At 42.7% G+C, this 26536-nt stretch overlaps 1 protein-coding gene across 5 annotated transcripts in view; it reads right to left on the bottom strand.

The window, feature by feature from the left end:
• LOC105888778 (protein shisa-6) overlaps positions 1–25984 on the bottom strand; it is a 54179-nt gene extending 28195 nt beyond the window's left edge. For 2 of the 5 annotated variants that reach the window (XM_031560817.2, XM_031560819.2), the window contains exons 1-4: positions 25076–25981; positions 23645–24662; positions 21762–21922; positions 16466–16564 (exon numbers count right to left, since the gene is read on the bottom strand). In XM_031560817.2, the coding sequence (XP_031416677.1) occupies positions 16466–16564; positions 21762–21922; positions 23645–24186 (802 nt within the window). In that variant the 5' untranslated portion in view covers positions 24187–24662; positions 25076–25981. Of the gene's footprint in view, positions 1–16465; positions 16565–21761; positions 21923–23644; positions 24663–25075 lie in introns of all 5 variants that reach the window. The other 3 variants (XM_031560820.2, XM_031560821.2, XM_031560818.2) reach the window with 2 other exon arrangements.
• Positions 25985–26536: the final 552 nt, after the last annotated feature.

Below are 26536 nucleotides of genomic sequence, written 5' to 3'. Positions count from 1 at the left end.
TGAAAGATGAGTGACATATCTGTGCCGGTTAGTAGGCATGCACTTCATAGCCTACCTCAAAGTACAAAAATTAAATACATTAATTAATAAGAAAAATAAAATAAATAAATGACAGGCTACACATTAAATAATAACGGAATCCACTATCCACAGACAGAATATCTTCGCACAGTTTTCAAAATGCATCTGTATGATGACACATTTGTGTGAACAGGCTAATTTATTTGTACAATAAAACTTTACATTGAATTCCATTTCGGCACTAAGTGGGTTGTTGCCGTTCGGGTGGTTGATGACGTATCGCACCTCTTACAAGATCCATATTTATTCCCTCACGATCGACAGTATTTGTTCAGTAATCTCCTTTCTAAAACATTGTAACGTGGAATGATAGAATGATTTGGGTACATCCTTAATTTATTAATTTAACCAACCAAAGTCCAAATTAACCTCTGTCTTATTTGGACTGCTATGAAAAAAAAACACTGTATAATGTCAGATTTGAAACGTTTTCCGTTCGTTTGGGAGTTGGTCTTGGTGACTGACTTGGTTTCTGACAGGCCCATTACTTGTGGGCGTTTCTCCTAAAACGTCAAGTTAGGAGCTACTTTTAGCCTTAAGACGCTTTGTGAATACGGGCCTAGGATTAGTGGTAGGTTTCGGACTGAGATTAGGGCACAAATAACATAGGTACATTTGCTCTCACACAGATAGAGAGACACACTTATACTTAATGGTATAATTACAAGGTAATATTGGTGCTGTGCAACAATAGCCTGTAAGCACAGCAGTGATTTGTCTGTGCTCAGGCAGTTATGAGCTGGTCCTAGTACTCTGACTCTAGTTAAACAGATAATTGGTGGTAATATAAAGATAATTAACATGGGAACGAATAAGGCTATGTTCAGACTGCATGCAAATCGGATTTGTTTCTCAAATCAGATGTTTTAAGATGACTGTCTGCACTGTTATTCGCAAGTGATCAGATCAGACTTGTGAGTCCAGACAGCACCTACCTATCTGCATGGGTTGCTGTGGTAACAATGTAGGCGTCGGTAACTACGATAGGTTCCTTCCAGCTTTGCCTGCACAGAAGCCTCCCCCAAAGTGCCCATTTATTTTGGTATCTGTTGTTCTCCATGCTGCCGTGTCAACACTCCTCCACTCCTCTCAAAAGAAGCAATGAATCAATCAATGTAAGTTCTCTGGTGCTTTTCTTTTCAATCAGTGTAAGCTCTTTGACGCAGTGCAAATTGCAGCATGAATTCCAGCACTCCTGTCACTCTAGATTTGACGTTGTTGTTGTGTGAGATGCAAAAATCCGATTCCAGTGGTCAGAGCGTCCGGACAGAGACGCATCTGTAGAAATCCGATTGGAATCACATTTCAAACCACCTCCAAATGTGGTTTGTATCCGATTTGCAAAAAATGTATTTCATGTTTTTTTTTTGCTGTCCAGACTTTCGAAAATCAATCTGGATACATTCTGGATAAGCCACAAATCGGATTTGGGCTGGAGGTCTGACCAAAGCCTTAAAAGCCAAGATATCCAAGTCCTGTTTGTACACCCTGCAATTATATACCCATTACCTAGGAATATGAAATAACTGTACAGTGCACCAGCAAAAGCCATCATTTGTAATGCATGCTGTACATCCAAACCATGTGACATACTGTATCACGATGGGTGTAGAATAGAATAGGCTGACTGACCACAAACAGCACCATGCTCACACACTAAATCCCACATCGGCTTTTGAGTAAAAGAATGCTCTCCAGCTCAGTTCTGTTCCATGTGGAAAAGGGAGGCCATGGTCTTATCTTGTGTAGTAAAACCTCAGAGTCAAATTAAATTAGAACAAATTAGAGTACATTAGTTATGCCCTATTAAATTATTAGGGAAAAAGTCACTTCAAAGGACTGTTATATAAGGACAAGATCCTTATCGATAAAAGCGGGTCACCTTAAATGGCCAAAGCTTTTTAGGCCAGCTTGCCTTGTAAGAAGGTCATCGGAGGTCACCTATCCCTCTTGGATTTCGATTCAAAAGCCATTACGTGAAAGTGGCCTGTCAGACATGCAGGGAAACACGACTGACCTGGACAGGGAGAGTGTGTCACGAGAAACATGACCTACAATAGTGGAACTTATTTTTAAAGGCTGCTATCTGTCTTGGTAGGTGACTTCCATTTTGTTTTCCATAACCATCGCACGGAAGTGGGCTACTGAATACTTCTTTAACATATTGATTTTCATTACATGACTTGAAAAACATGGCAGACAATGGTGCCATAGTAATGGGAAATCATCGCCATGGTGACACGGGGAACAAAGGAGTTTGACTTACCATGAAGAAGATTTAGCATCGCATCATATGGTTACTGCAGAGTTTTATGAATATGGTTCATTGTAATTTTCAGTTGGCTATTTTTTGTCTACAATTCAAACCCTGTTCTTGGTGTCACATATTTCAGTCGACTAAACTCGGGCTTCCATCAGGTCAACAGAAATTATTCTGAGTCACTTGTTATGGTTCATATTCAATAATATATAACACTGCTAAAATCTCAATAGCACACATATCTCTCCCTTCTGTGCAATTCAGTGAAATATAATTTTGCTAGCCAAAACCGGTACAATGAAATTACAATGTGATGACAAATCTGTGAATATGTTTCCTTATGTCAGGATGAAGCCGTGCAAAAGTCTGTGTAAAGGTGCAGCTAGCGATCTGCCTCTCTCCCCCTCCACCATGTTACACAACTCTGCTTGCAGCGTGGAAGCTTCATCTGTCACCTTTTCGACTTGGTTAACGTGTGATTTGTGCCTCTCTCACCACTGCTCAGCTTGAGATCAGCCAGAGAGGTTCTAACAACCCGCTCCCAGTGTGTGATACTTAGTCTTCACAGCACCACCGATAAAGCGCCCAAAGATGGGAACATTACGTGTTAAATCTATACTGTTGTCTGTGAAAAATGTAGGCTGCGGTAATACTTGGGGCTACACCTGATGGTAACGGCTGTTTGAAGAGGCAGGTCACAGTAAAGGTCTGAAAACATGTTGTGATGTTAATACAAATCATATAGGCTAAAAGCCAGTCACTCGTAACATTATATAAGCTGTATAAATTAAAAAAAGTGTAAAAATACCTTTGAGACTATGCTGTTTCATGCAGAATGAACTATACATCTATGTACATAATATACCTAGCCTGTTTAAGTGAACAGATCACATGTGACTGAAGGCTACTACTAGGTCTGTCACATTGATAGAGAGCTTAGGTCTTAGTGCACAAGCTGTTAAGAATTCGTATCCATGATGGACAAGAGACAGCTTTGCAGCATCCCATACCTGAAGGCCACAGCAATGCTCAAATCAATAACCGCAGTACAATCTACAACATTCGTCAAAAAGCCCGGAATCGATATATCGCTTCAGTTCAGTCTCCTGGGCTCTGATGCTACGGATGTCATCTGGACCCCCACCCCTCCCCCCTCCCCCCTCCCCCAAGAACCAGAGGTGCCCTGAGGATGCCTGACTAATTTGCTTGAGTTCAATTAAATATTTTCATGCTTCCCTTGACTGACGTATCTGTTCAAAGAAACTCAGTCTGCTGTGCATCTGATGAGATTTTCTTTCTTTACTTTCTTTCCCCCCTTCTGTCATTTCTCACCAGCTGACATGGCAACTGAGACACCATGAGACAGCAGTACAAGGCTCTTACATCCATATGTGATTTTGAAAAAAAGAAGAAAAAAACGAAGAAAAAACGCTGATAATAACATTAGATTCATTACACTTTTAAATATTCATCAAAAAAGGGACTCTAACTGGCAAAAGCAATTTCAAGGTGTCATAAGAGAGGTTAAGGAAAAAGAGAAATCTATCAGTTCTGTGTGAGCAGGGGAGAATGTGTGTGTGTGTGTGTGTGTGTGCGTACGTGCGTGTGTGCGTGTGTGTGTGTATGTGTGTGTGTTAGGGTGGGGAGGGGAGGGTGTTGAACTGAACTGCTACACTGTTCTGCTGTGAAGAGCCATTCCCTAGGTTAGCCCTAAGCTTTGGAACAGCTTCTTTGGGCGTTATCTCTGCCTAAGGAGCTGGGAGTGTGAGGAGAGGAGGGGAAAAAAGCAGGAGTTCGATCATCAAAGAACCTCTGAATCCCGTGCCTTCAGAGTCCAGGCTTATCCCAGGTTCCATTTCCCCATTCTGTCCAGGCAATTCTACCTGTGTCGCTATCGGTTACCGACTTATTTAAATGAGCCAGATGTGATATTAATAGTTCCTCCGCCACCAGATGAAAATGGCGCTTGGGGAAACAAATCAATAATCAATATCGCATCTCTGGGAACTGATACTTCAGACAGAATAGACAAAGGAGTAAAGGAAGAGGAATCAGCTAGTGCACTGTCAGCAATGCAAGATGAGTGCACTGGGGGTTTTATTTGCTAATAACTTAATTTAACAAGATGACCATCTCAGTGTGTCTACATTCGCTGTTCGCTGTACACATTTATGTGGGAGGGTGTTATGACAGATTGACATTCTGCACTCGCAGAGTTAACTCAAAGCGGCAGAGTGGAGTAGATCATTCCTACAATAATCTTGGTCTGGACTGCTTGAATATCCTCCCCTGAAGATTTAAGGTCGAAACAGGATTGGGGTTCATTAAATAAGACTGAAGGGATCCATTTCAAGTGAAGAGACTTTCTACTTCATGGCTCCAGAAAAGATATATTTTAATTCTGGCAAATAAAGTAAGTAGGCTAATTTTGGTTTAAGCGCTAATCATTAATTCTGCACATTATACCTCCTGAATGAACAGAGAGTGTTTAATCAGAATATCTTAAGCCTCCATCTTAGTTTTTTACAGGTAAATCAAATGTTCTGTAAATCAACTCACCTATTCCCCTTGCCATTGCCAACAAAAATATAGGCTCACACTCCATAAAGCTGTACAAACAAACTAGCCAGTGTGTTATGGCACATACCATGACAGCTGCTTGTGGTGTTGATGCATTCATAATGGCAGCAGTACAAGCACTGGTCCATGATACAGCAGCGCGATGCTGCACTGAGCACAGTGAGTTTAACAGGCGAATGGAGGTCACCGAATCAGAAGCGTCAGACTGGCATATATGATCTTTTTCGCTTTCTGCTGAACTTTCTGGAAAGGTCACCGCTTTCGGTATCGCTGACTGGGCACCCCCCAAAGGCGCCGAGACCCGTGGCCATGCAATCTCACATCAGATCAGGGCCGGAACGAGCACAAACAATGCCAGTGTCCTCCATTTTGTGAAAATGGTCAGAATTATTGAGCTCGCTCCAGTAAATGCCAGCAGAACTGGATGTGCAGTGCACAAAATGGGAGTATTGCAACATCATTAGAGGGCTACTGGACCAATACAAAAGACTGATGTCTTAAGTCATTGGAAAAGGCTGTATCATAAAGCCATTAGTACATTTCCAAAATGATGCTATCCCTCAGGGTCATACACATACACACACACACACACACACACACACACACACATACACACACTCAGACAAACACATAGAGACCTAGTGTGTATGTGTGTGTCAAGGGGGTTGGGTTAGGGGCTAAGTATCACATGCTTCAACTATTTTCTATTTTGCAAGGGACAAAGTAGTCTTGCTCATACCTAAAAGCCAACATAGAGTCTAACCAAAGACTGTATAAGAGTATCTTTTCGAATTTCACATCGGGAAATGGATTGAAAGCATAGCCACAAAGCACATCCATTCCTATGCATTGCCCCGTACATTTACTGACAAGAACCAAAAGAGAAAAATGAGATGAGATGAGACTGCTTGGCTTGGCTTGAGCAAAGACATACTAAATATGTAAAGATGGTGGTGCAACCCTCTTTAACCTGCGTCTTGATCATTCGCCGTCCTCTGACGATAATGGCATGCAGAACACCAGCAGCCCAGTAAAATGGTGATTCTCTCATCAGATCCTGCACGGGATTGCCTGAGACATCCCATCATGTCAGCACCAAACACAGAGCTATCCGTCGCCATTTGCATGCTTTTGCGGACGTTTAGTCCTCATCTCTGTACAGTGACACGTCCCCTGGGGTTCATCCCGCAGGAGAAGATGCTCGCTCGCTCTTACACACACACCCTCTTTCTCGTTCTCTCTCTCTCTCTCTCTCTCTAACATACACACACAATCACATAGACACACTTTCCCTCCCTCCTCACGACCATTCCCCACTTTTATTATCCTGTCTCCAGGAGTATTACTTTCAAACCTGCCAGCCAAGACTAGATTGCAGAAAGTCTTAGTTGCAACCCCTGCCGCAATATTGCTTTTTATATTGTTCAAACAATTTAGTGTTATGCCCCAATGAAACCCATCTGCTAAGCTTTGTGGTAATAAAACCTGTGTGTGTTCTGATATCCTAATAAATACAAAATAAAAAACATCAGGAACCACATTTTAGTTTAGTTTAGTTTACAGCTGTGTTTTGTCCTTTTACTGGCCTTTTTTTAAACCCTGATTGCAGAAAATCAAACCCCTACAACCAATATTTGACTTGTTGTGGTGGAGTTACACGTCCCTGTATCGATCATATCCTTGCATTAGGTGTTGACATTTACTCAGAGTGCTTCAGAAGATCGTTCCCCCATTGCCCTGCTGCTGTACGCATGCTGGCTCCCGGCTGGTGGCCAACCAGCAGACAGACCATTACAGCCTAGGCCTCGGCAGAACTATGGATACCAGTAATCCCTAGTGGCCCTTCCAACATTACCACCACTATATCAGTATATGGGTTATCTCTCTTCATTGCAGGCTAGAGAAGTAGAGAAATAGAGAAGGAGGTTCATTGGCAAACAAAGTCTGAGCACACAAAGATAAAGTATGTGTTCGTATGGTTAAAGTAGAGATTTATCAGCCTAATCAGCTGTTAAATACTGCCTTAAAGTTTCACAGTGGAATTGAAATGAGCCCAGTACTTTAGCGCTCCAGGTTCAGTCAAATCTGCACCCCCATAACAGAAACTTCCAGAAAACTCAGAGCTATTGCTCCATAATTCACCTCTCACGCAGTACTGAAATGAGGCTGCATTGTGTAATTCACCATAGCTGCCAAATTTTCACACCTGTATTAGAAAAAAAATTTGATTCTTATTATCAAAAAGCTACTCGCGGGGAGCGGTCTACAGCACTGAACACTGTCCTTGTCGGTACTTTGTCACACACTCCGTTCATTTCCCGAATGGACACAAGCAAGGAGTCTAATGAGGCAATTATCCACACACGGATTTACTCAGGCACAGCAGTGGCTCGCTGACATTCACATGCAGGCAGGGTCTGTGTGCGCCTTCTTCTTTCTCGAAGATGCCTGCCCGCCTGCCGCCTCTTCTACCTAACAATCCGCCCGAAAGAGCAAATGTTGATTTGCCAATTGTGCCTCTACACTTTGATAAATATGCCCATTATTGTCGCGTTTACATGCTAAACCCAGCACCGCCAGAGCGGAGACACAGTGGAGAGCGATATACACGCCACTGTGTTTCCAAGGAGCTAGGCCTTGTGAGTTTGGGACATCCATTCAACGTGTGCTATTTCACTGCACCCTTGTGCATTACCAGGTGAATAATGAAGGGGGAGGGGGGCGGAGGGGGGCGGAGGGGGGGGGGGGACGGACACTCCGCACAGCCTTCCTAGTTGGTTCAATGTTTAACAAGAGGGGTGTGACATTGGAGGCAGATTTCGGCACCGATCATACCTTGGGCTGCTGAGGCCTAATTCAATTCTCCAGTGTCATTACTTACATGGTATGCCGTATACGCAGAGCTTGGAGCTTGTGTGCTCAGAATGACAAGTCTGCTCTCCCCTCACAATAGAATAGCAAATTCCCCCCCCCCCCCCCCTCTCTGCTCACTAAAAGGCAATCATTCCATTTGTGTTCTTTCACAATGGCATCTGAAAATGGTTATGGGGTGTGGGGCGTGGGGTGTGGGGGGTGTAGAGCAGATGAGAGGAGCGGAGAGGAGAACAGAAGAAGGAGCTAGCAAAGCCCCACTGCTAGCATGCACTCCCACACTGGCCATATGAATAATAGATTACAAATGAAAACTAGAGTTTGCCTCGCAGGTGGAGAGCCGTGCGTATTTAAGGTCAAGGCAGCTGGGTTGAGAACATGCCGCTGCATTTTTACTCACATTCCCTTTCCTCCGAGAGCAACTTCTTCTTTTTTTTGTGTGCATGCGAGTTGAAGGGGTTTGCTGTGTTTTTCGTGAAACATTAAGGAGAATACTGTGCTTACAAACCACACATCTCAGAAGGCAAAATCACAGTATGTGTAGTATTAAACCACAGTTTGAACCTGGCAACATGTAAGCATCCCTTGTTCAGCCCATTCAGCTTAGAACAGGACTTATTCACATGGGCAAATGTGTCTGATCTTCAAACAAGTGTTTAATACTGATCCTCATACAAGGATAGAAAGCTGCAAGGAAAGTGGGTTTTGCTGTGTTTAGCTATATCCAAGTGCAAACAGCTTGGGATTTTGAGAACTACTAAATTATGCTGTTTCGAGACGTATACCCCTCTATCCCGCCTTCATGAGTACTCTTTTCATGTTCTCATGTGCTCATGCTGCTAGCATGTTCCTGAGGGATGACTTTAGAGTTCACAAGTTCATTTTCTTTTCCACTGACTACGGCAGTGTGGGTAATCTTATCTCGTCTTGTCCTAGAATAAGAGAGCGAGAGAGAGAGAGAGGTCTGAAGTGAGAGCGTACAGTGACAAGACGCAGTGTATTAATGTCAGCTTCACTGCCCCACCCCTGCGAACAGAGGGCAATGCTCGCTGCGTGTCTGAGATCAAGCAAAACAAACCTGTAGTGCCAGAAACAGTACAGCCCTGACATGATGAGATAACGAAACACAGAATCCCTACACTAATGCTGATCCTGGAACAGCACTAGCCCTGCTCTAGAGATCTTTTTATATATTTTATTTCATATATTGTTTTTCTTATGTTCTGTAGTACTTATTACGTTTTTATGTTTATTGTCTGCACCAATATGGTAGGCGTAAACTTACTTGGCAATAAGAACAATTCTGATTCTGATTCTGATTCTGATTCTAAAAGCAGATGAGGTGCGCCCCACTTCAGATCTGAGTCAGCTCCTATACAGATTTGGCTGCTTATTGGGTAATGCCATTCCCCTTCAATCTGACACATTTGTTATGTTTCTCTACGGTTATTAAAGTGTGCAAAAGAGAGCAGGGAGTCAAATAATGAGTCTGTGCAGAGGAGTTATAAACATAACCCTGAGAGGTGAAGTCATTAGTATGCACACCAGTGGAATTTCAGACTGGAGTTGTTATAGCTACTCAAACCGACCCCATTAAGGTAAGTAACCGAGAGAACAGATCCGATTAAAATGGTCCAAAAGGTATAACACAGTGAAATGTTCCCAACAAAATGGGACTACGCAATTCTGAGGCATTATTAAAGCCAAAGGTCTCTACTGAAATAACGTGTCAAATCAACTGTAATAGTTCACACATAGTGAAGATGTACGTTCAACCACAAGAACACATTCTCTGAATCCTGTGTCACATACAAATGCAGATAATGATTCTGCTGTGACAAAACAAATGAACTGACCACAGATTTCAGTGATTTACACTTGCTGGTTTTTACAATACTTGAAGTCGCACTTTTGTCTCAAGGCATTTTACATAGCCCAAGGCCTGAACCCTGAGTTCAACAGAGTACAGAGTACTCCAAGTCTAATCTAATTCCAACTCGGGTGTAACAATGTGATGTTTCTCATCAAACTATGTTATACTACAATTCACTGTACTTTACAGCACAGTTACAATGGAACAAGGCCATTGTTAAACAGACTGTGAACCCTGATCCGCAAAGCAAAGCTGGTCCCCTACTTTATTAGAGGATGTTCCATTCCAGTTGAGATTTATGGTGTTGGCTGATCCTTTTAGTATGACGCAGACAATTCTTCAAAGATAATAAATGTAGGGGAGAACATTTTGCATGAGAAAGTGCCCACATTTCAACTGATGCATAAAATATCTGCACTTACTCTAATTAGCTGCACTATAAAAAAAAAAGCAGAAAAAGTTGCCTCCTTCCATAGAGAACACAGCCTGAGCGATGTTGCACACGAGCGGAGTAGCCTACCCAACCAAACATCAAAGGGTTCCTTTTCTCTTTCTCCTCCATTGTCTCCTGACTGTCTTTGAGCTGGTTGGAAGCAGAAGAAAAAAAAGGAACACAATTTCTGTTGCTGTTTTTTTCCCCCCTCTCTGTGTGTTTTTTTTCTCTCCCGCACACCCAGTTGCAAGACAAATAGCCTGGCAGCTTCAATTGTTTAAACCAGGACACCACAAAAGACCATTGATGGGAGATATGTAGTACAACTGTCGCATAGTCTTTCCCTTCTGCTCTGTCACTATGCTGTATGTGAGTCATTGTGTTTCACTTGCAGTTTTATTGACTGTAGATTTTGAATGGAAAACAGAATACTGAGCTGAATAAAGATGCGGTTAATATAGGAGAGTCAGATATGAGACAAGCCTCGTGATTTGTCTATTAACAATACCTTCTTCCAGTGTTGTATAAAAATACTCCATAACAACAAATCTATCCATGGTCTCAATATTATCGCTGTGCTTCCAAATGTTAATTTGTCAACAATTGTATCCAAATAGTTCAAGCTGTGTAATTACATCTGTGAAAAAACAACTACGCCATTGTTGAGAGAAGCATTCACCTCCTTAAAATCAGTTAACGGTAAGAGTTCTCATCCAATACTCCTTTCTGTGAGCAGATAAGATCCACTCGTTATTAAGAACTTCACTCTTGTTAATGGGTGCTGCAAGCCTCTGCTTCAACCTCTTCGCGAGAACATTAAAATTGACTTGTGAGGGCTCCACAGGCTGCCTAGCCAGCAGCTCGCCTCGCTTCCACCCCCCAGAACGAGGCAGGAGATGAGACCTGGTCCACAGAGACCCACGTGCACCTGATTCTAATTGGATAGTTCGTCCTGGATGAGCTGTAAGAACTTAAAACTGTAAGATATAAAAAAGTATAGGGTGTGATAAAAAACATAAAATGTTCTCTCGACTGAAAGAACTTCTGAGTCAAGAAATCTCACCCATGTCTTGCTTATGTTTTTAAGTGAAAAGCACCCGTCCCTGGTGGTGTCGATTACATGAGTCATCGGAGGGGATGAGTGTACACTGGCATGTAGCCTTCGGTCCGAAGCGTTCGGCAAGCCAAACAAGCTAGCTAGTTTCCATGGTTGCTTTGCCCGCTTCTGAAAGAAACGGCACCTCCCAGTCACAGTTGGGTTTTCAAATGTAAACATGAGGCCCACTCAAAAGCTTTGTCTTCAGGTATTACAAATATTAGACCAAGCACAAGTGCTGTTTCACATTTGCTTCAGCCAGAGGCCAAAACACTGGACACCTCATACCACTGTGTATTCAAACAGACAGCTGAAACACAACAGCAAGATCAAAACTGAGCTTACATACAGCATTTCACCCATGGCAACAGAGAAGGGGATTTTGGGTAGCAGTTCCTCCTGGTCGCCATAGGAATGACCACCCCCCACTAATATTAATCATTACATATGATGTCACGCATTCAGACAGTCGATAGGTTTGGTTTGATAGGGAACTGCACATGCTTTCTGACTGCAGATGAGCTGTCGTTTTGTGAAATGGCGGTTTTTAAAAACACGCAGGCATGAACAAACCGATATTCTTATCAACGCTTTGGGGAAAAATCAGCATGAAATAATGAGCAAATGTGGGTGAAAATCCAAAGAAAGCAATGAGTCACCTGGCAATTACACTGGATGAGGACAGAGAGGGGAATATTACTTGCTATTTCATAAAGACAAGCTCAGGTGTCCTATTTAGTTTTGCGCACCGAGAAAAAAAGGAAGCCAGTCAGTCATTCAGAGCATAACTAATTACTTAAAATCCAATCCCTCAGTTTACAATGCTGGCTTCAAATACCATGTCAATCATGACAACACGTGTATTCAAAAATTAATCAGGCTATGGCACTGGGAGACAAAGGCAAGCCATCACAACGGCAATAGAATTCACACTCTTCAGAATTGATTGGATGGTGAACTATGTCAGGAGTTGAGCTTTGTCAAAACCAATTACCTCTTCTTTGAGGTCTGCACTAGGAGGAGAGCCACAGCGAACGGACATTATGTGTCAATATGTGTTTAAGCAGTAGAGTTATGATTTCATGTACCACATGTGAATATTTCGTTAAAACTGTGAAGTGTGCCATCAGTGTGAGTGCTGTGCCAAATATTACATGCATGTGAATTCGGAGTTTGTCCCCCCAAAAGAAATGGCCACAAATCATTAACATTTTCATTCCAGCACAAACTAATGGACTCTACAGCAACAGCTGTGGTCAGCAGCATAAAACACAGAGGTGACTGTAGGCATTGGCCATTATTGAGCAGTCTACAGAGCACTTTCATATGGAGGTCTTGCTTCGTAATAAATGTTTCAGGGGGAAATTACTCAGAATGTTTTCCCAGTAATGCAGTTCTACCGACACATGACAGAAAGGGCTAACCTTGACGCCAGCCGACTTGATGTATAGTGAAAGAACATCTCTGTCATTTTCATCTTAACTGCGCTGAGCGAGAGGGATGACATGTTTAATCTTGTCTCTTGGAGAGAAAAAAAAAACGGTTTCAAAACACTAACCACAGGATTTACTACATGCAGATTAATGCATGCAGGGCTTCAGTAAACTATTAGAGAGGTAGCGCTGAGCATTAAGATCACATTTATCTGCAGGAACGAGCGCGGTCCAGATCGCTGTTTGGCTGTGTTGTTTATGAAGCCGCTATTGGAAAGATGATGCGAGCAGCAGCAGAATGCTAATGGGAAGGATGTGAAAAGAGCGTCTGTGTCTCTTCGGGGAGCTGCTCCATATTCACGCAGTGCAAAAACAAAGGTCAGAACCCTGAAATATAACCAGCTGATCAGGGATACTCTTCCCTTCCTCCGCAAAGGAGGTGGGGGGGATTCTGGGAAGGATCAGTGCAACAGCATGTTCTCTGTTTAAAAGTGTTGAAAAAATTGAATTTGTTTTTAAATGGTGTAAGTGTAAAAAAAAGGGGGGGGGGGGGTTGGGTTATGACCATTCAGGATGGCTCTAGTAGAGGGTGGTCGAACTCTGCTGACAGATGTTTCTAAATATTAGGCTGAAGTTTGTGCTGGTTTGCATGGAAATTGTAATAATAATCATGACTTTATACCAAATTGAGCAAATTAGGGTTGTGATTTATATTGCACTGATTGTGGTGCAGTGGCCCTGTGGGATGTGTGACTAATGCTTCTGTATAACACGCTAATGGTGCATGCAAACCCTCTGAGGGCATCAGACAGTTCTAGAATTTCATCTCATCTCCGCATCAGAAGGTTCTAGAATTTCATCTAATTTCCTTCAAGCTCTACTTGACTGTGGAACATTCTAGGGTCCTTGTGCCAAGCCATAGGACTTTAAAGTTAGCTATGTCTTCTCATTGGAATGGACGAGGGTGAACTTCTTCAAAGCTGAGGTGTTGTCTTTGCTTGTTCAGCCATATGTGAAGCTCGCAGCTGGCTTGGTACACAGCATGACCTCCCTGCATTGCTCCAGGGAGTCGATAACAATGAAGTAAAATCTTGCATCATAATTAGGCACCAGAACAGGGGCTTAATTATTTAGCATCCACTTTAAAATAGTAATGTTGGAGAAAGAAAGAAAAAGACACATCTTGGTGACGAAAAGAACTTAAAATGGAGTTGGGGCAAAATCACACTGCGGTGTATGCGTCTGTATAGCACAGTCAAGTTAGGCTAACCTAAATATGCATGTCGGCGTTGCTTGTTACTCGCCTAGTGTTACATCAGCTACGTCTACAATAACGAGCGAATGTGCATCAGTGGCAAAACCATTGGAAGTGGATAACTGACAGTTTTACTATGCTTTTGATCCTGGGTTTCCTAAGAAGCTGAAGGAAGGCAACTGAAGAAGACAAGCGGGGGTCAGAGCAGAGAGGAGAGGGTGGGAGGAGGAAGAGGAGGTCGTGAAGGGTGTGGGAGTGGTGGCAACTTTGCACAAACTGAGACGCCAGCAATTCAAAGTCACAAGCTGAATCAGTTAGATGTTGCCTATAGAGTTGTGGCAAGTTAGGCTAATCTAAATATGCATGTCAGCGTTGCTTGCTACTTGTCAAGTGTTACATCAGCTATATCTACAATGTCAACGAGTGAGTGCACATCAGTGGCAAAAGCATTTGAATTCCAAGCCTGAAACTAGTGGATAATTGACAGTTTTACTATGCTTTTCATCTGAGGTTTCCTAAGAAGCTGAAGGAAGGCAACTGAAGAAGACAAGCAGGAGGAGAGGAGAGGAGAGGAGAGGAGAGGAGAGGAGAGAAGGTCACGAAGGGTGTGGGAGTGGTGGCAACTTTGCACAAACTGAAATGTCAGCCAAATAAACTCCATGAATAATTTCAAAACACAAGCTGAATCAGTGAGAGGTTGCATATAGATTCGTGGCATGAGAGCTGTTTTTTTGTTTTTGTTTTTGTTTTGTTTTTAAATGGATGTTGTTGTTGATATTTTTAGGAACTCAAGAGTTCACCTGAGCTGGAATGATGGAACGATACAAAAATAGCGCCCTTATGTTTCTCAATTCAGCTTGTCTGACTGGGTCACACTGACAGGCCAGGGCTCTGAGGGACACCAGGCCATTTGTTTGCTTAGAACGCGAATGGAGCTGGAGGCCTCGCACCAATATTCTCAATACTCATATTTCATGAGCGGCAGACAAATATAGCTGCCCCCCCCCCCCCCCCTCCTTCTCCTCCATCTCTCCCCTCCCTTCCCCTCCCCCCATTCCGCTTCCATCACGGCTACACATGAGCAAATGCGTCACGCTGAAATAGGCAGTGAAGAGACAAAAACAAAACAAAAACGAAAAAAAATGTAAAAAAATGGAAGACATTGAAAAGGAGCACACTCAGAAAAAAAAGCATAAATGGAATTCAAGGCCGATGCAAGGTACTTTGGGGGAAACAAAATATCACAGAGCGACAAAGAGTCCAACCCCACTGTGAGGGACCTTTAAGGGGGGGGGGGAGGGAGCTGGCTGGGTGCTACTCTAGTCTCCAGCTACCCTCTGTGGCGGCCAGATCCATAATCAACATAGCCCACCGCTTAAGAGAATCTCCTTAATTTATAAGGGTTTCTCGAGATACACAGAGAGTACTCCAATCACGCAATAAATGCTTTATGGCGAAGATGCAGGGCTGTCCAGCGGACCACACTATAAATCTTGAGGCCAACCAATATTTACTGATGACATGTTTATCATTTCAGGCAATTACACAGAATCACGTGCGTATTGACGGCCTGGCAGCCGTTTCGCACAGGCATCTAATAAATCTGCAGTCAAGCCCTTTTTCCTGGCTCCTTGGACATTCTCCCATCTATCTCGGGGAAAAAAAGGATTAAAACCTCCAACTCCAAGGCGAGACATAAAATGGGAGATCATTGGAGAAGCCGCCCGTCGTCCTTTTGGATGAGTTATCGACTCAACTGGCCATAGGCCTGAGGACACGGCCGACATGGACGCATACTAACAGAGCCTTCAGCAGTGGGAGGAAGCTCACACATGACACCCATCTGTAAATGAGTGTCCTTTTTGTGGGTGAGTGGATATTGCTACGTGGTAGGGTTTATCCAGCATGATTAGCTGGAGGATGCTAATGCTTTCACATACATGCAAATCCCTAGGGTGACAAGATGCTGATTGAAATGATGACCAATAACATTGTTTTTTTCTGCTCTTGTCTTGCCTGTAGCTCTTGTCCTCTGCGTGTGAGAACGTATTATTGTATATCTGCCCACAATTCTGCCTTTCTTTTGAGGCTTTGCAATGTGTTTAATTATCTCGTCATTATATTTGTGTTTCATTTTAGGACACGCACATTCAAAGGCCTGAATGTTTTTGACATAAAAAGAAATCATAACTGTTCTCTTCACATTGATAATGTGACTGCTAATAGATATCCACAAATTAAAGAGAAATACAGAAATGTGAAACCTACAATCTTTTGGGCAAAAGAAACAGTCTGAAAATGCATTTTGGGGGGTCATAAAGTCAGTTTGGAGACATCTTTTCCTTTTTCGTCCACGGAACATGGTGAGGTACATGTAACATTTACAGTCACTAATGGACAATGTTTCAGAGGCCTAAAGCAGTGGTATCCAGGAAAGCTTCTCAGAGAGAGAGGGGGGAGAGAGAGAGAGAGAGAGATGAAGAGAGCAAAGCTTAAGAGAGGAGAAATGGAAAAGAAGTTGTACAGACCAGTCTGTCTGAGTCTTTGACACTGTAACAAAAACATAAACAATAAACACGCTACCTTTCACATGGCCTCGGCCCAAGGTCACGAAGCCTGAAGAGATGAAGTTGTGAAGGTCGTGACCCCCACTGCGGCTGCTCTCCTTGACGTAGTGTCCACCTGAGGAGGGGGGAGAAGGCAAGGCAATATCAGACCAGGGTCAGAGGTCACAGCTCCCTCAGCTAGACAGCAGGATGGAGAAACAAATAACCTCCAGTGACTCAGATTTGTTTAAAAAAAAAAACGAATACATCACTACAGGCCTCAATGAGGTGTGAAGATTATAGTCGTGATCAGTCGTGACTCGAGACTCTAACGTAGTGGGATTTAGCTCCTGGAGCTCAACTGGTAGATCACTGTGCTAACAACAAAAAGGTGATAGGGTCTTTACCAATGGAGCACACATACTGATGGAATGTGCAGTATTTTAAGTCAGTCTGGATAAACCTGCCAGCTAAACGACTGTATATAGATGTAATGATATTCAAATGAAAATAAAATATCACCACTCATGGGGGCTCAAGTCTATTGCATTGGGCTGAGCGAGCATTATCTGTTTTTATCAAACACTGCGAGTATGAACTATATGAAGAATTGACCATCATTTGCAGACTAGGGGGTACCTAACAATTAAGGTGCTGTTTTCAATCATAAATCGACTCTCTCTTTTGACTGTCTATATGCTATAGTTAGAGCTTAGGAGGTCGGGAAACCTATTTCATTAATACTTAGATAAATATCGTAACTGACAGGACCTTAACAGTCACAAATAGGCAATACATCATCTGGGAAGCAAGCTCCTGACAGTCAATGTCCCTTAATGGCTAACTATAACTGTCTATTAAACCGGCCCCTCAGGGGGAGTCCATAGGGAAGTATCACCTTGTAGCTGCAAACTAGGAAAGCATTTCCATGCAACTGAAAAGATTATAGGAACGCTAGGCGAAGATGACATGACAGCCTGCAATTTCCAACAAAATCAACTATCCCACATTTGTGTTTGGAGGCTGGGGAAATGTAAGGTGATACAGGTCAGTATCAAGGATCCATGCTAAATTGGTGAATAACACCAAACTGGGGACATAGACATGGTATAGATTTTACAGGCTGATCATTATTACCAGTAATTGGTGTGGAGAAAAGACTGTAATATTGAGAAAAAAAGTGTGTCCATATCATTATGAAATTGCCCACCGGCATATCTCATCTTAATTAAACTAATTAAATCATAGTTTAATAACCAAGGCACAATTTCATGGAAGCAGCTATGATCTCTTGGAGCAATATCTGAAAAAAAAAACACGCACACAAACTCTCTTTCTCTCACACACACACACACACACACACACACACAAATACACACACGCACCCACAAACAATAATGATCGCCTCAAGCTGTGTCAAAGAATCTTTTAAACATAGTAGCGCTTACATTTCTTTGCATTTGGTTGTTCGCTAGTTCATTTGTCAATTAATTAGTTTACTACCAGCAGTCTGGGCCAAGACATGTATTTGTAAATCATAAAACCAAGCTATTACCAGAGTCAAACAGACATTATGGTACACTACATCACCAGCCAGCCCAACAGGTCAATGTGAAACTGTAAGTTGTTCAGTCTCCTGGCTCTCCATTGGTTCATTAGTCACTGAGTCTGTCACTAAGGAAACAAGTTGCCACTGGTTTTGGCGGAAACCAGAAGCAAATAAGTAGAGTAGAAAAAGGGTATTGTGTATTTGGCCATACAAATGATCTTGTAAAAAAAGGGCCCAAGGCATAATAAGTAACATTATTTAATTTCAGCTCTAACTCTAACAAATCTGATTGGCTGAAATTGGCTCACATCTAATTGGCTGAGATACATGGGGCTTTTGGGAGTCAAATACTTCAACTGCAAACTAATCAGTTATGGTAAATTCTCTAGCATCTATACCAATGGCCGAGGCAGAGACACTGCCAGTGAAAGGCCTTGCAGTGGTCTGCCATGATGGGTTTCCTGATATTACCAACCTTTCAGACCTGCACTACACCACATCACTGCTCACACAAATACAAAATTATTTTCAGTTTTCAGCTAAAATCACTGGGTTTTAAAAGCGTAACACAAAGGCAAAGCAACAATATGACAAAACATTGTTTGAAGCTGTTTACATGCATATTGACCCCTAAAGCGAACCAACAAACAACAAATTCGAATTCCTCAAGTCGCAAGACACAATAGTTACTTCCCCAGGGCCACAGTGTACAGTGTAGCGCACTCAATGACACCCCAGCCCTGGCACTTCTAAGTGCATGAATATGCATCCTGGGTCTGAGTTGGCTCTGCATCTATATATATATATATATATATATATATACACACACACACACACACGCATATGTATATATATATATATAATGTGAGATAGAGAGAGAGAGAGAGAGAGAGAGATGCTGACAGTACATAGGACTGCAAAGCAATTTATACACAAATTAAACACGCTTTGCCAGAGCCTGTCAGTGTCTCTCATGTCTGCACAGAGAGCGAGACTTGAGGGAGCTACAGCGCACTGCAGTGCTTTGCTTCATTTTCTGCAAGCGAATTGTGTACGACGAGGGGTCCTGTGATAGCCTGACCTGTACCAGAGATGACCATTCAAGGACACACTGAACACAGCACACTCTGCACACACACACACACACACACACACACACACACACACACACACACACACACACACACACTGAGAAAGACATATGCAAATGCACACACACTCACAAACACATACACACAATGTCTATTTACTCTTCAAATATGGAGCAGGATCTAACAGAGAAGGGCAAATGTTTCTCTCCCCCCTCCCACCTTCTCTCTCTCTCTTTCCATACACAGACCTGCTGACCAAGACCAAATTTCAGAGACAAACTTGGACAGTGGCCGGAGCCGATGAGGCATGCTGACACCTGGGACCCACCTGGGACCCACACTATCTGCTTGCAGGTCACTTATTCATAATCTCTTGTCAGGTCACTTCAACACCCACCACTTCTCCAGGGGCCTCGTGCATAAACGTTAGCGTATGCACAAGAACGTAAGCGTATGCACAAGAACGTAAGCGTATGCACAAGAACGTAAGCGTATGCACAAGAACGTTGCATACGCTATCTTTCACAATCATGGTCGGATGTCTCAAGAGTGAAATGAACATGTGCGTTCCTCCACGCCAACTTTCTGTCTGGCGTACATACAATTCTAATGTTTACTTGTAGTTACTTGGCTTCAATTAAAGGCTACGCAGTGCAACTACTAACATTACGACTCTGTAGCCCCGCATGTGAAACTCTTCTATTCCTCCAAAGTTTTTACACAGCATTGACACATGAGCCTTAATGGAAATAATAACACATCGATGCAGTTAAATAAATGGACAGGTAAGCCTGCACCAATGCTATGATATGCATAGTAACAATGGCGGACAATAGAGAATATTAGGTTATTGCCAATGGCAGAATTAAAAGGGAATGTGTATTTAGAGACAGCGTCGATTTTTTTTGTCCCATGATGATGACTGGCTTATCAACAGCTTCAGATTTCCAAGAGCTATCCTGTTGGAACTCTGTGCTGAACTGGGTCTGACTTTAGAATGGGATGCTGCAAGGAGTCACACCCGCTGCCCGTTCCCTCACAAGTGCCTACCACTCTGGGCTTCTTGACAACAGGGGCATTCCAGAGGGAACCGGTCAGGATGAGATGGGATCATCCGAATGCCAGCCAGGTGTATAAAGTCCCGATAAGATGTGGTTCACCGGGCTAACATTAAAGCGCAATTGGCAGCAAGAGTCCCTTTTCCCCAATGTAATCGGAGCAATTCACTGCACACACATAAAGGCATCACCTTACTTTGTTAACAGAAAGCATTCTCGTTCCATCAGTGTGCTAATTATCTGTGATCCAGAAATGCGACTGACTAATATTGTGGCAAGAATCAACTCATGATTAATTTATCCTCAAGTGACAGGGTGCTCAAAGGGGGGCTTCTTGGGACACATTTAATGTCGGAATTTTGTAATATATGTGTGCAGTTATTTTGATATATTGTTCAACTGCCCATCAAGTTACCAGTTAAAGACGTGGTTGCTGACCCCCCTCGCCACTCGCAGACTGAACGGCGATTATTTTGTGCCGTTCTCTGAGGCCACCTTATTTACAGCCACAGCCCAACTCTGCCACTCCAGCTGTTCTTTCTTTTGTTATTCATGCCAGATGACAAATTGTATTTGTAAATGTATTTCCTTGTCTTTACAATCGGATAAAAGCCCTTCCACCTTACATCCCCTGAAATTTCCTTTTTGGCTGATTGCTGCTTGCTTTTGCCATTTTGTCTCAATCTGAACACAGCCTAGGCCTATTGATGTTGATCAGTGTATTAAAATGAGTGTACCTAAGGGAGGAGAGAGGGTGGAGTGTGGTGCGCGTGCATGTGGACTCAGTTTCTCGTTGATCGAGATGTACAAAGAAAAGGTGCATGGAATCTTGCATGCAATTTCATACATCTGAACACAAAACTTTCCAGCTTTGTGCGTACGCTACGTTTTAGCATGAATTCTATGCAAGGCTTTGAGCATGAGGCTCCTGGTGCTGTAGTGTAGATCCTACAGTACAGTTTGACTTGGGGCGATAACTCTCTAGCTAGTTGTGTATTTCACACTTGAAAAGGTAATGTACGTGTATTGTCATAATGTATACCATTTCCCTTAGCTGGGTATAACTACTCAGAGAAGCATTGATTTTGCTTTCTGTGTCATGTCTATGTGATGGAGATACACAAAGGCTCACATTCAGATATAGATCAGCATCTTTTTGAGAATGCGCCACCCTGAAGATGTGAGAATCAAATTACTGGTACAAACACAAGGGGGTCTTCGGGTATCAACCTTACCCGAGAACATGTGACTTCCAGGGTGAAAATGCTCCAATTCCCATATTGAGTGGGAATATATGTCATTGTCGATAGGTCTTCTGTTTTGTCTATGTTACATTGCACCCACTCTAATGTTCTGGGGTGCATTTTCCAAAAGCTTTGTTGTGCAACTACCATCATTAAATGATAAAAAAGACTTGTCATTTTGAACACACTTTCTCTCCTAGGCTCTGTAGTGGTTGCATAACTATGCTTTCGGGAAACGCACCCCTGATTAATAAGCGGTCTTTCACTGGGAAACAGATGAGCTGAGAGGAATTCAATGCGTGCCCAGAATAATGTTTATACAAGCCTAGCATAATGCATCATGTTCTCACATACAATGAAATAGATTCAATGTTCCCCAAAAGCCACTTACTGTGGTTGGATTTTGACGCGTGCACTGGCGTGTAATGGTTCTTGGATCCCGTCCTGGCCGGCGTGTTGTCTTTGGGGGAGGTGTTCATGGCTGCAAAGTTCTCGCAGTCGTACTGCGATATGGGAATGGGTCCTTGTTGCCTTAAGATGTCTGCGAGGGCTCTGAGAAGACAAACAAACAAGACATTGTCACCTCCGCCAAGGAAGATATGTTTCTGGTGCCGTTTGTTTGTCTGCCTGTCTGTTTGTCTGTTTGTCAGCAGGATCACAGACACCCCCCCCCCCCCCCCCGATTCTCACAACACTTGAATTGGATCCTATTCACATGGGCAGATCCACAAATAATTTTAAACTTTTGATAACATTGCGAGATAGGGCATTTGGTCTAGGTGGAGGTCTGCGCTCTCCAAGTGCCCTTCTAGATTATTTCTTTGGCTATGTTGATTGAGGCTGTGCCATATATTTGCTGTGGCTCAGAATGTCATACTGTATTTTGTGTTTTGTGTGTGTGTTTGTATGTGTGTACAGTATGTGTGTTCCTCCAGTGGCTCTATAGAGGTGAACACAGCATGAGTCACTCTTGAATGTTTCCTGAGTCGCACCAGGTGCACATAGTGGCGACCCTGAGGGACTGGAGAGGAACGAAGGAACAAAAGAAAAGAACACACATGCTGCACTGTGAAGGCCTACAGTAACATTTACTCCACCAATGTTCTGAGCAGAAAAAAATGGATTACTTTTGCCTCTTTTACTCAGAGAAACGTTGGTGAGGCAGAAATGTCAATGGCACATGCCCGATTAGACCCTTATTTCAACTGTGGGCATGTCTGAATGCAGAATACACACAAATAAATGCCTTGACTGCACTACCCTCAACTGATGGCTTGTGACCCCCTTTCCACCGAACTGTGACATGTTTGGAAACTAAGTGAATTTATTCAGACTCCACTGCTGCCAACTTTCATCTAAACCCAGGGGTATTCAGATGGGTGAAATGGAATAAACTCTGTCCTCAGGGAAAGGGTCAGTAAACCCCAGAGTCACTAAGTGCCCAGTTACATTTCCAGGTTGTATGTGGCCTTGTAAATATTGAAATTAAGAGCTCTTTAGAACACAGAATCCCATGTTAATCCCATTTTCCCATGTTGAACGCCCTGATCAAACATTGGATCAACCCAATTTGAAAAAAGGATTTTTTCAGTATTCGTTTTTTAAAAGCAATGGCGGAGGATGCTATAACTCCATTAGATAAGGGTGGAACATTTTTCAAGATAACAGCTTTAGCTGACATTAGTTTCCAGACGTAAACTACTGATTGAAAAGGACACACACAACAAATTTCCCCAAATGTTGTGTGGCAAGCATACTAAGGACAGATGGATGGTGTCACCTCCAGTTGATGGTGTTGTCTACGGCCAACACACACCAAATTAACACATTTGATGAAAATGTGTTTGAGAAGCTGAGAACCGGTAATGGGTGCTTCTCCTGATGCCCTCCTGACGCTACATTTAATATGGTGTCCAAAGGGCAGAACTTTAACCAAGCTGTGTTGTTGCCGAATCATAGTCCCTAGTAGTACAGGGCTCCAAAAATGTGGACATTTGTGACAATTTGATGGCAGGCAGGTACAACAGAAATAAATGGGGCTGAAATGTCAAAATCTGGACCTAGAGAATGAACCCTCCACATGAACAACCTCTTAAGGTCGAACAGTATTGCCTTTTGCAGCTTTATCTGCTTGTCACAACATGCAGGAACAGCTGTTGACATTACAAGTGTTATGTAATTTCAAAAGATCAATCAACCACTGGGAATCATTGCAGATCAAAGGACATTGATAGCACAGCACACTACCTGAAATAAACACAAAATCCAGCTCACCTATGAATATTCATCTCCTGAGGTGGTTGATTTGCTTTGTCATAAGCAACTTTTACTGAAACTCCAAGAACTATGATGAAAGCTATAACACCACAGGTGATATAGACCGCTGTATTCGTTTGGTCCATACTTGGATCGTAGGTGTCTTCTGTTGGCGAGGGAGCCGGTGGTGACGTTACGTCCCATATTGGTTTTTGGTAATTCGTGCAGGCTTTTTGATCTAATCGTCTATTTTTAAACTGACAACAAAATCGCAAGAAGCATGTCCCACAGCAGTAGTGGTGGTCGGTGTGATTACACGCAAACTCCTTATCATAAGCACCGCTCACGTCGTAGTAATCCCGGCAGGTGTCATAATTGTTCGCTACTGTCACCTGGACAATCCGCTGCGTTGTTTCGGTGGGTGCCACTGTACTGTTCACTTCCTTAGGTTTCTTCTTTGGCGCAACCTTTGTCCTTTTGGGGACCGCACAGAACACGTTCAGTGGGTCCAAATAAATTAACAGAAGCAGAAAGTGCTGAATACCCATGGCTTGTTTCATTTAATACTTGTCTTGATTGCCTTCCTCTCTTTCTTTTTTTTTTCTCTTTTATCTTTCTTTTTTTCTCTCTCTCTCTCTCTCTCTCGAAGACGCCCTTTTGCTTTTCGTCTTACCCGGGCAGGAGCCCTATCCTATAAGGCTGCCGCAATTCTGACATCCGTGGGTCTCACGACTACCCTCATCCCCATAACAGCATTTCGGACAGGACACAGTCGATTGCACTGATGGAGCCATTAATTCAATTAAAATAGAATGCCAGTGATAGCCATCACGGTTTGGTAGAAGATTGCGCAGGGGTCGGTAACTGCTGGACTTGAAATGCTCTGCGCGGGATAGTCTGATGTGGAGAGACAATTCATTTCTTCTCTTTTCACCTCTTCATCTGGGCGTCACTGTCCTCGGTGGAGGATTCCGGGTGCTCCTGTTGAGAACTCTTGACTAAGCAAGCTCTTCATCCTCTCTGAATGGAAGTCAAGCTGGAAAGGCAGAAACATTCACTTAAACGTTAATTCGTTGTAAATCAGAACTCGGTCGCCTGGAAATGGAAACATCGCAAAGCAACTTAACTGAAAGAGCATTGGAGGAGGGAAGTAGCCCATAAGACTGCTCTGTTTATTCAGTTCGGTTTATGCGTGTCATGTAGTTCAATGGCACGATTGCAAATATCTACTCAGTAAAAATCGTGTATTCGAATATGACTAAACTAAACAATGTATCTAAACCATAATTAACTTAAAAGCGACGCAGCCATAAATGCAGTCGTCAGAAATGTACAAATAGGCAACAATATACCAACTAAAATGGACATTCTGCATTGAATGCAAATGACAAAATCATAATGCGTTTAATTTACAAATACATCCTGCTGAGATAGCTGTACTACACTTACCAGTTAAGATTTAGTTTTGATGGCAGAAGGAAACTATTTCTTCATATCCATAACTAGCAAAAGGACACTTGTCCAAATACTGTGCATTCGATGCCGACTGATGGCGCTATGCCTGTCAGAATAACACTGAATATCGGTTGCCTTTTCGGTAAGACACAGATCCTGTGGTCCGCCTCCTCTCTCCCATACTTACATCATTCAAGTGCTAGCGTCACAACCCAACCAGGTATCAGTTAATTACATGTCCTCGGTTACACTCATGGTAACTCGTTTGGTTTCTGACTTTACCATCTCTCCACGAACAGCTATCGATTTGTGAGGGTCTGATTCTCTCCAAGCTCAAGACCAGTGCATAAGATGCAACTTTCTTGCTGTTGTGATATAACTCGCAGAGGCACTATCAAATATAAATACATATACTTTAACATGAACACGGAAAGCTGTTTCAAGACCTAACTAACGGTAGTTGTTTTAAGAGACTACAATGTTCTCGACCGGCTGCCGATCTCAACAATTCTGAATTCCAAGTGCGAATCAATTCCATTGCTCATATTGGGTGTTCCTTTCTATTGAAGTGCCTCCAGATTGGCTGCATCTGCCGGGTGAGTGACAGATACCAGCGGTGGGCAGGAAAGCCGACCGCTGTCATTTAATTTGCCATAATGTCTGACTCGGTGCCAGTCATTATAAGAGTAGCGCTGAATTGATACAAATCAACGCTGAGGGATTTTCTGTCCTTTACGCAATTTTGCCCACCGGACATTCTCATGCTGGCTAGAACACTTTGTCACGTACATTAAACCTACTTCAGCAGGGAAGTGGACTCGTGAAGTATCCAGTCCTTTACAAGGGAGTCGTGCTCACAAAATAAAGAAAAAAAGAAAGAAAGAAGTATGCAAATCTAAACATGACCCTAAAACATTAGATAATGTAATTGTCAAATAGCAGGCCATTATGAGTAATTTCCATATAGGGAAAGTCTCGCTCGACCAACATGCTCGTGCATGATGTTGAGATGAACTGTAACTACTGCAACAATCACGGATTAACATTACCAGCCATTATTAACAATTAATACAATTAATTAAATAGTTAATTAATAATCCCCTTACTTACCGAAAACCACTGAAGATATTCCAATGCCATTAAAGGAAAAGAACAGCCATTCACCCTTCACTGGGTTCAGTTTTGATTTTGGAGAATGATGCTCTTTCAAGTGGGCAAATATCAAGTAGCGTATATATTCTACCTTTTTCTCGTGTGTGTGTGTGTGTGTGTGTCTGGGAAGGGAGCACTACAGATCTGCTCTTATCTGTTTGCGTCAGGTTCATATGCTGTTATAACCCACTCCCCAATGAATGCACACATCGATGATATTAGCAAAAAAATATCAGCAGCCCTGTTTTTCATGAATTTTAAGTGTTGGGTACATGAAAATTTGACACGTATGACATTACATAT

Source organism: Clupea harengus, chromosome 23 (genome assembly GCF_900700415.2).
Source record: "Clupea harengus chromosome 23, Ch_v2.0.2, whole genome shotgun sequence".
NCBI lineage: Eukaryota > Metazoa > Chordata > Actinopteri > Clupeiformes > Clupeidae > Clupea > Clupea harengus.
The sequence above is the reverse complement of the archived record's forward strand: the minus strand, read 5'-3'. Positions and strand labels throughout refer to the sequence as shown.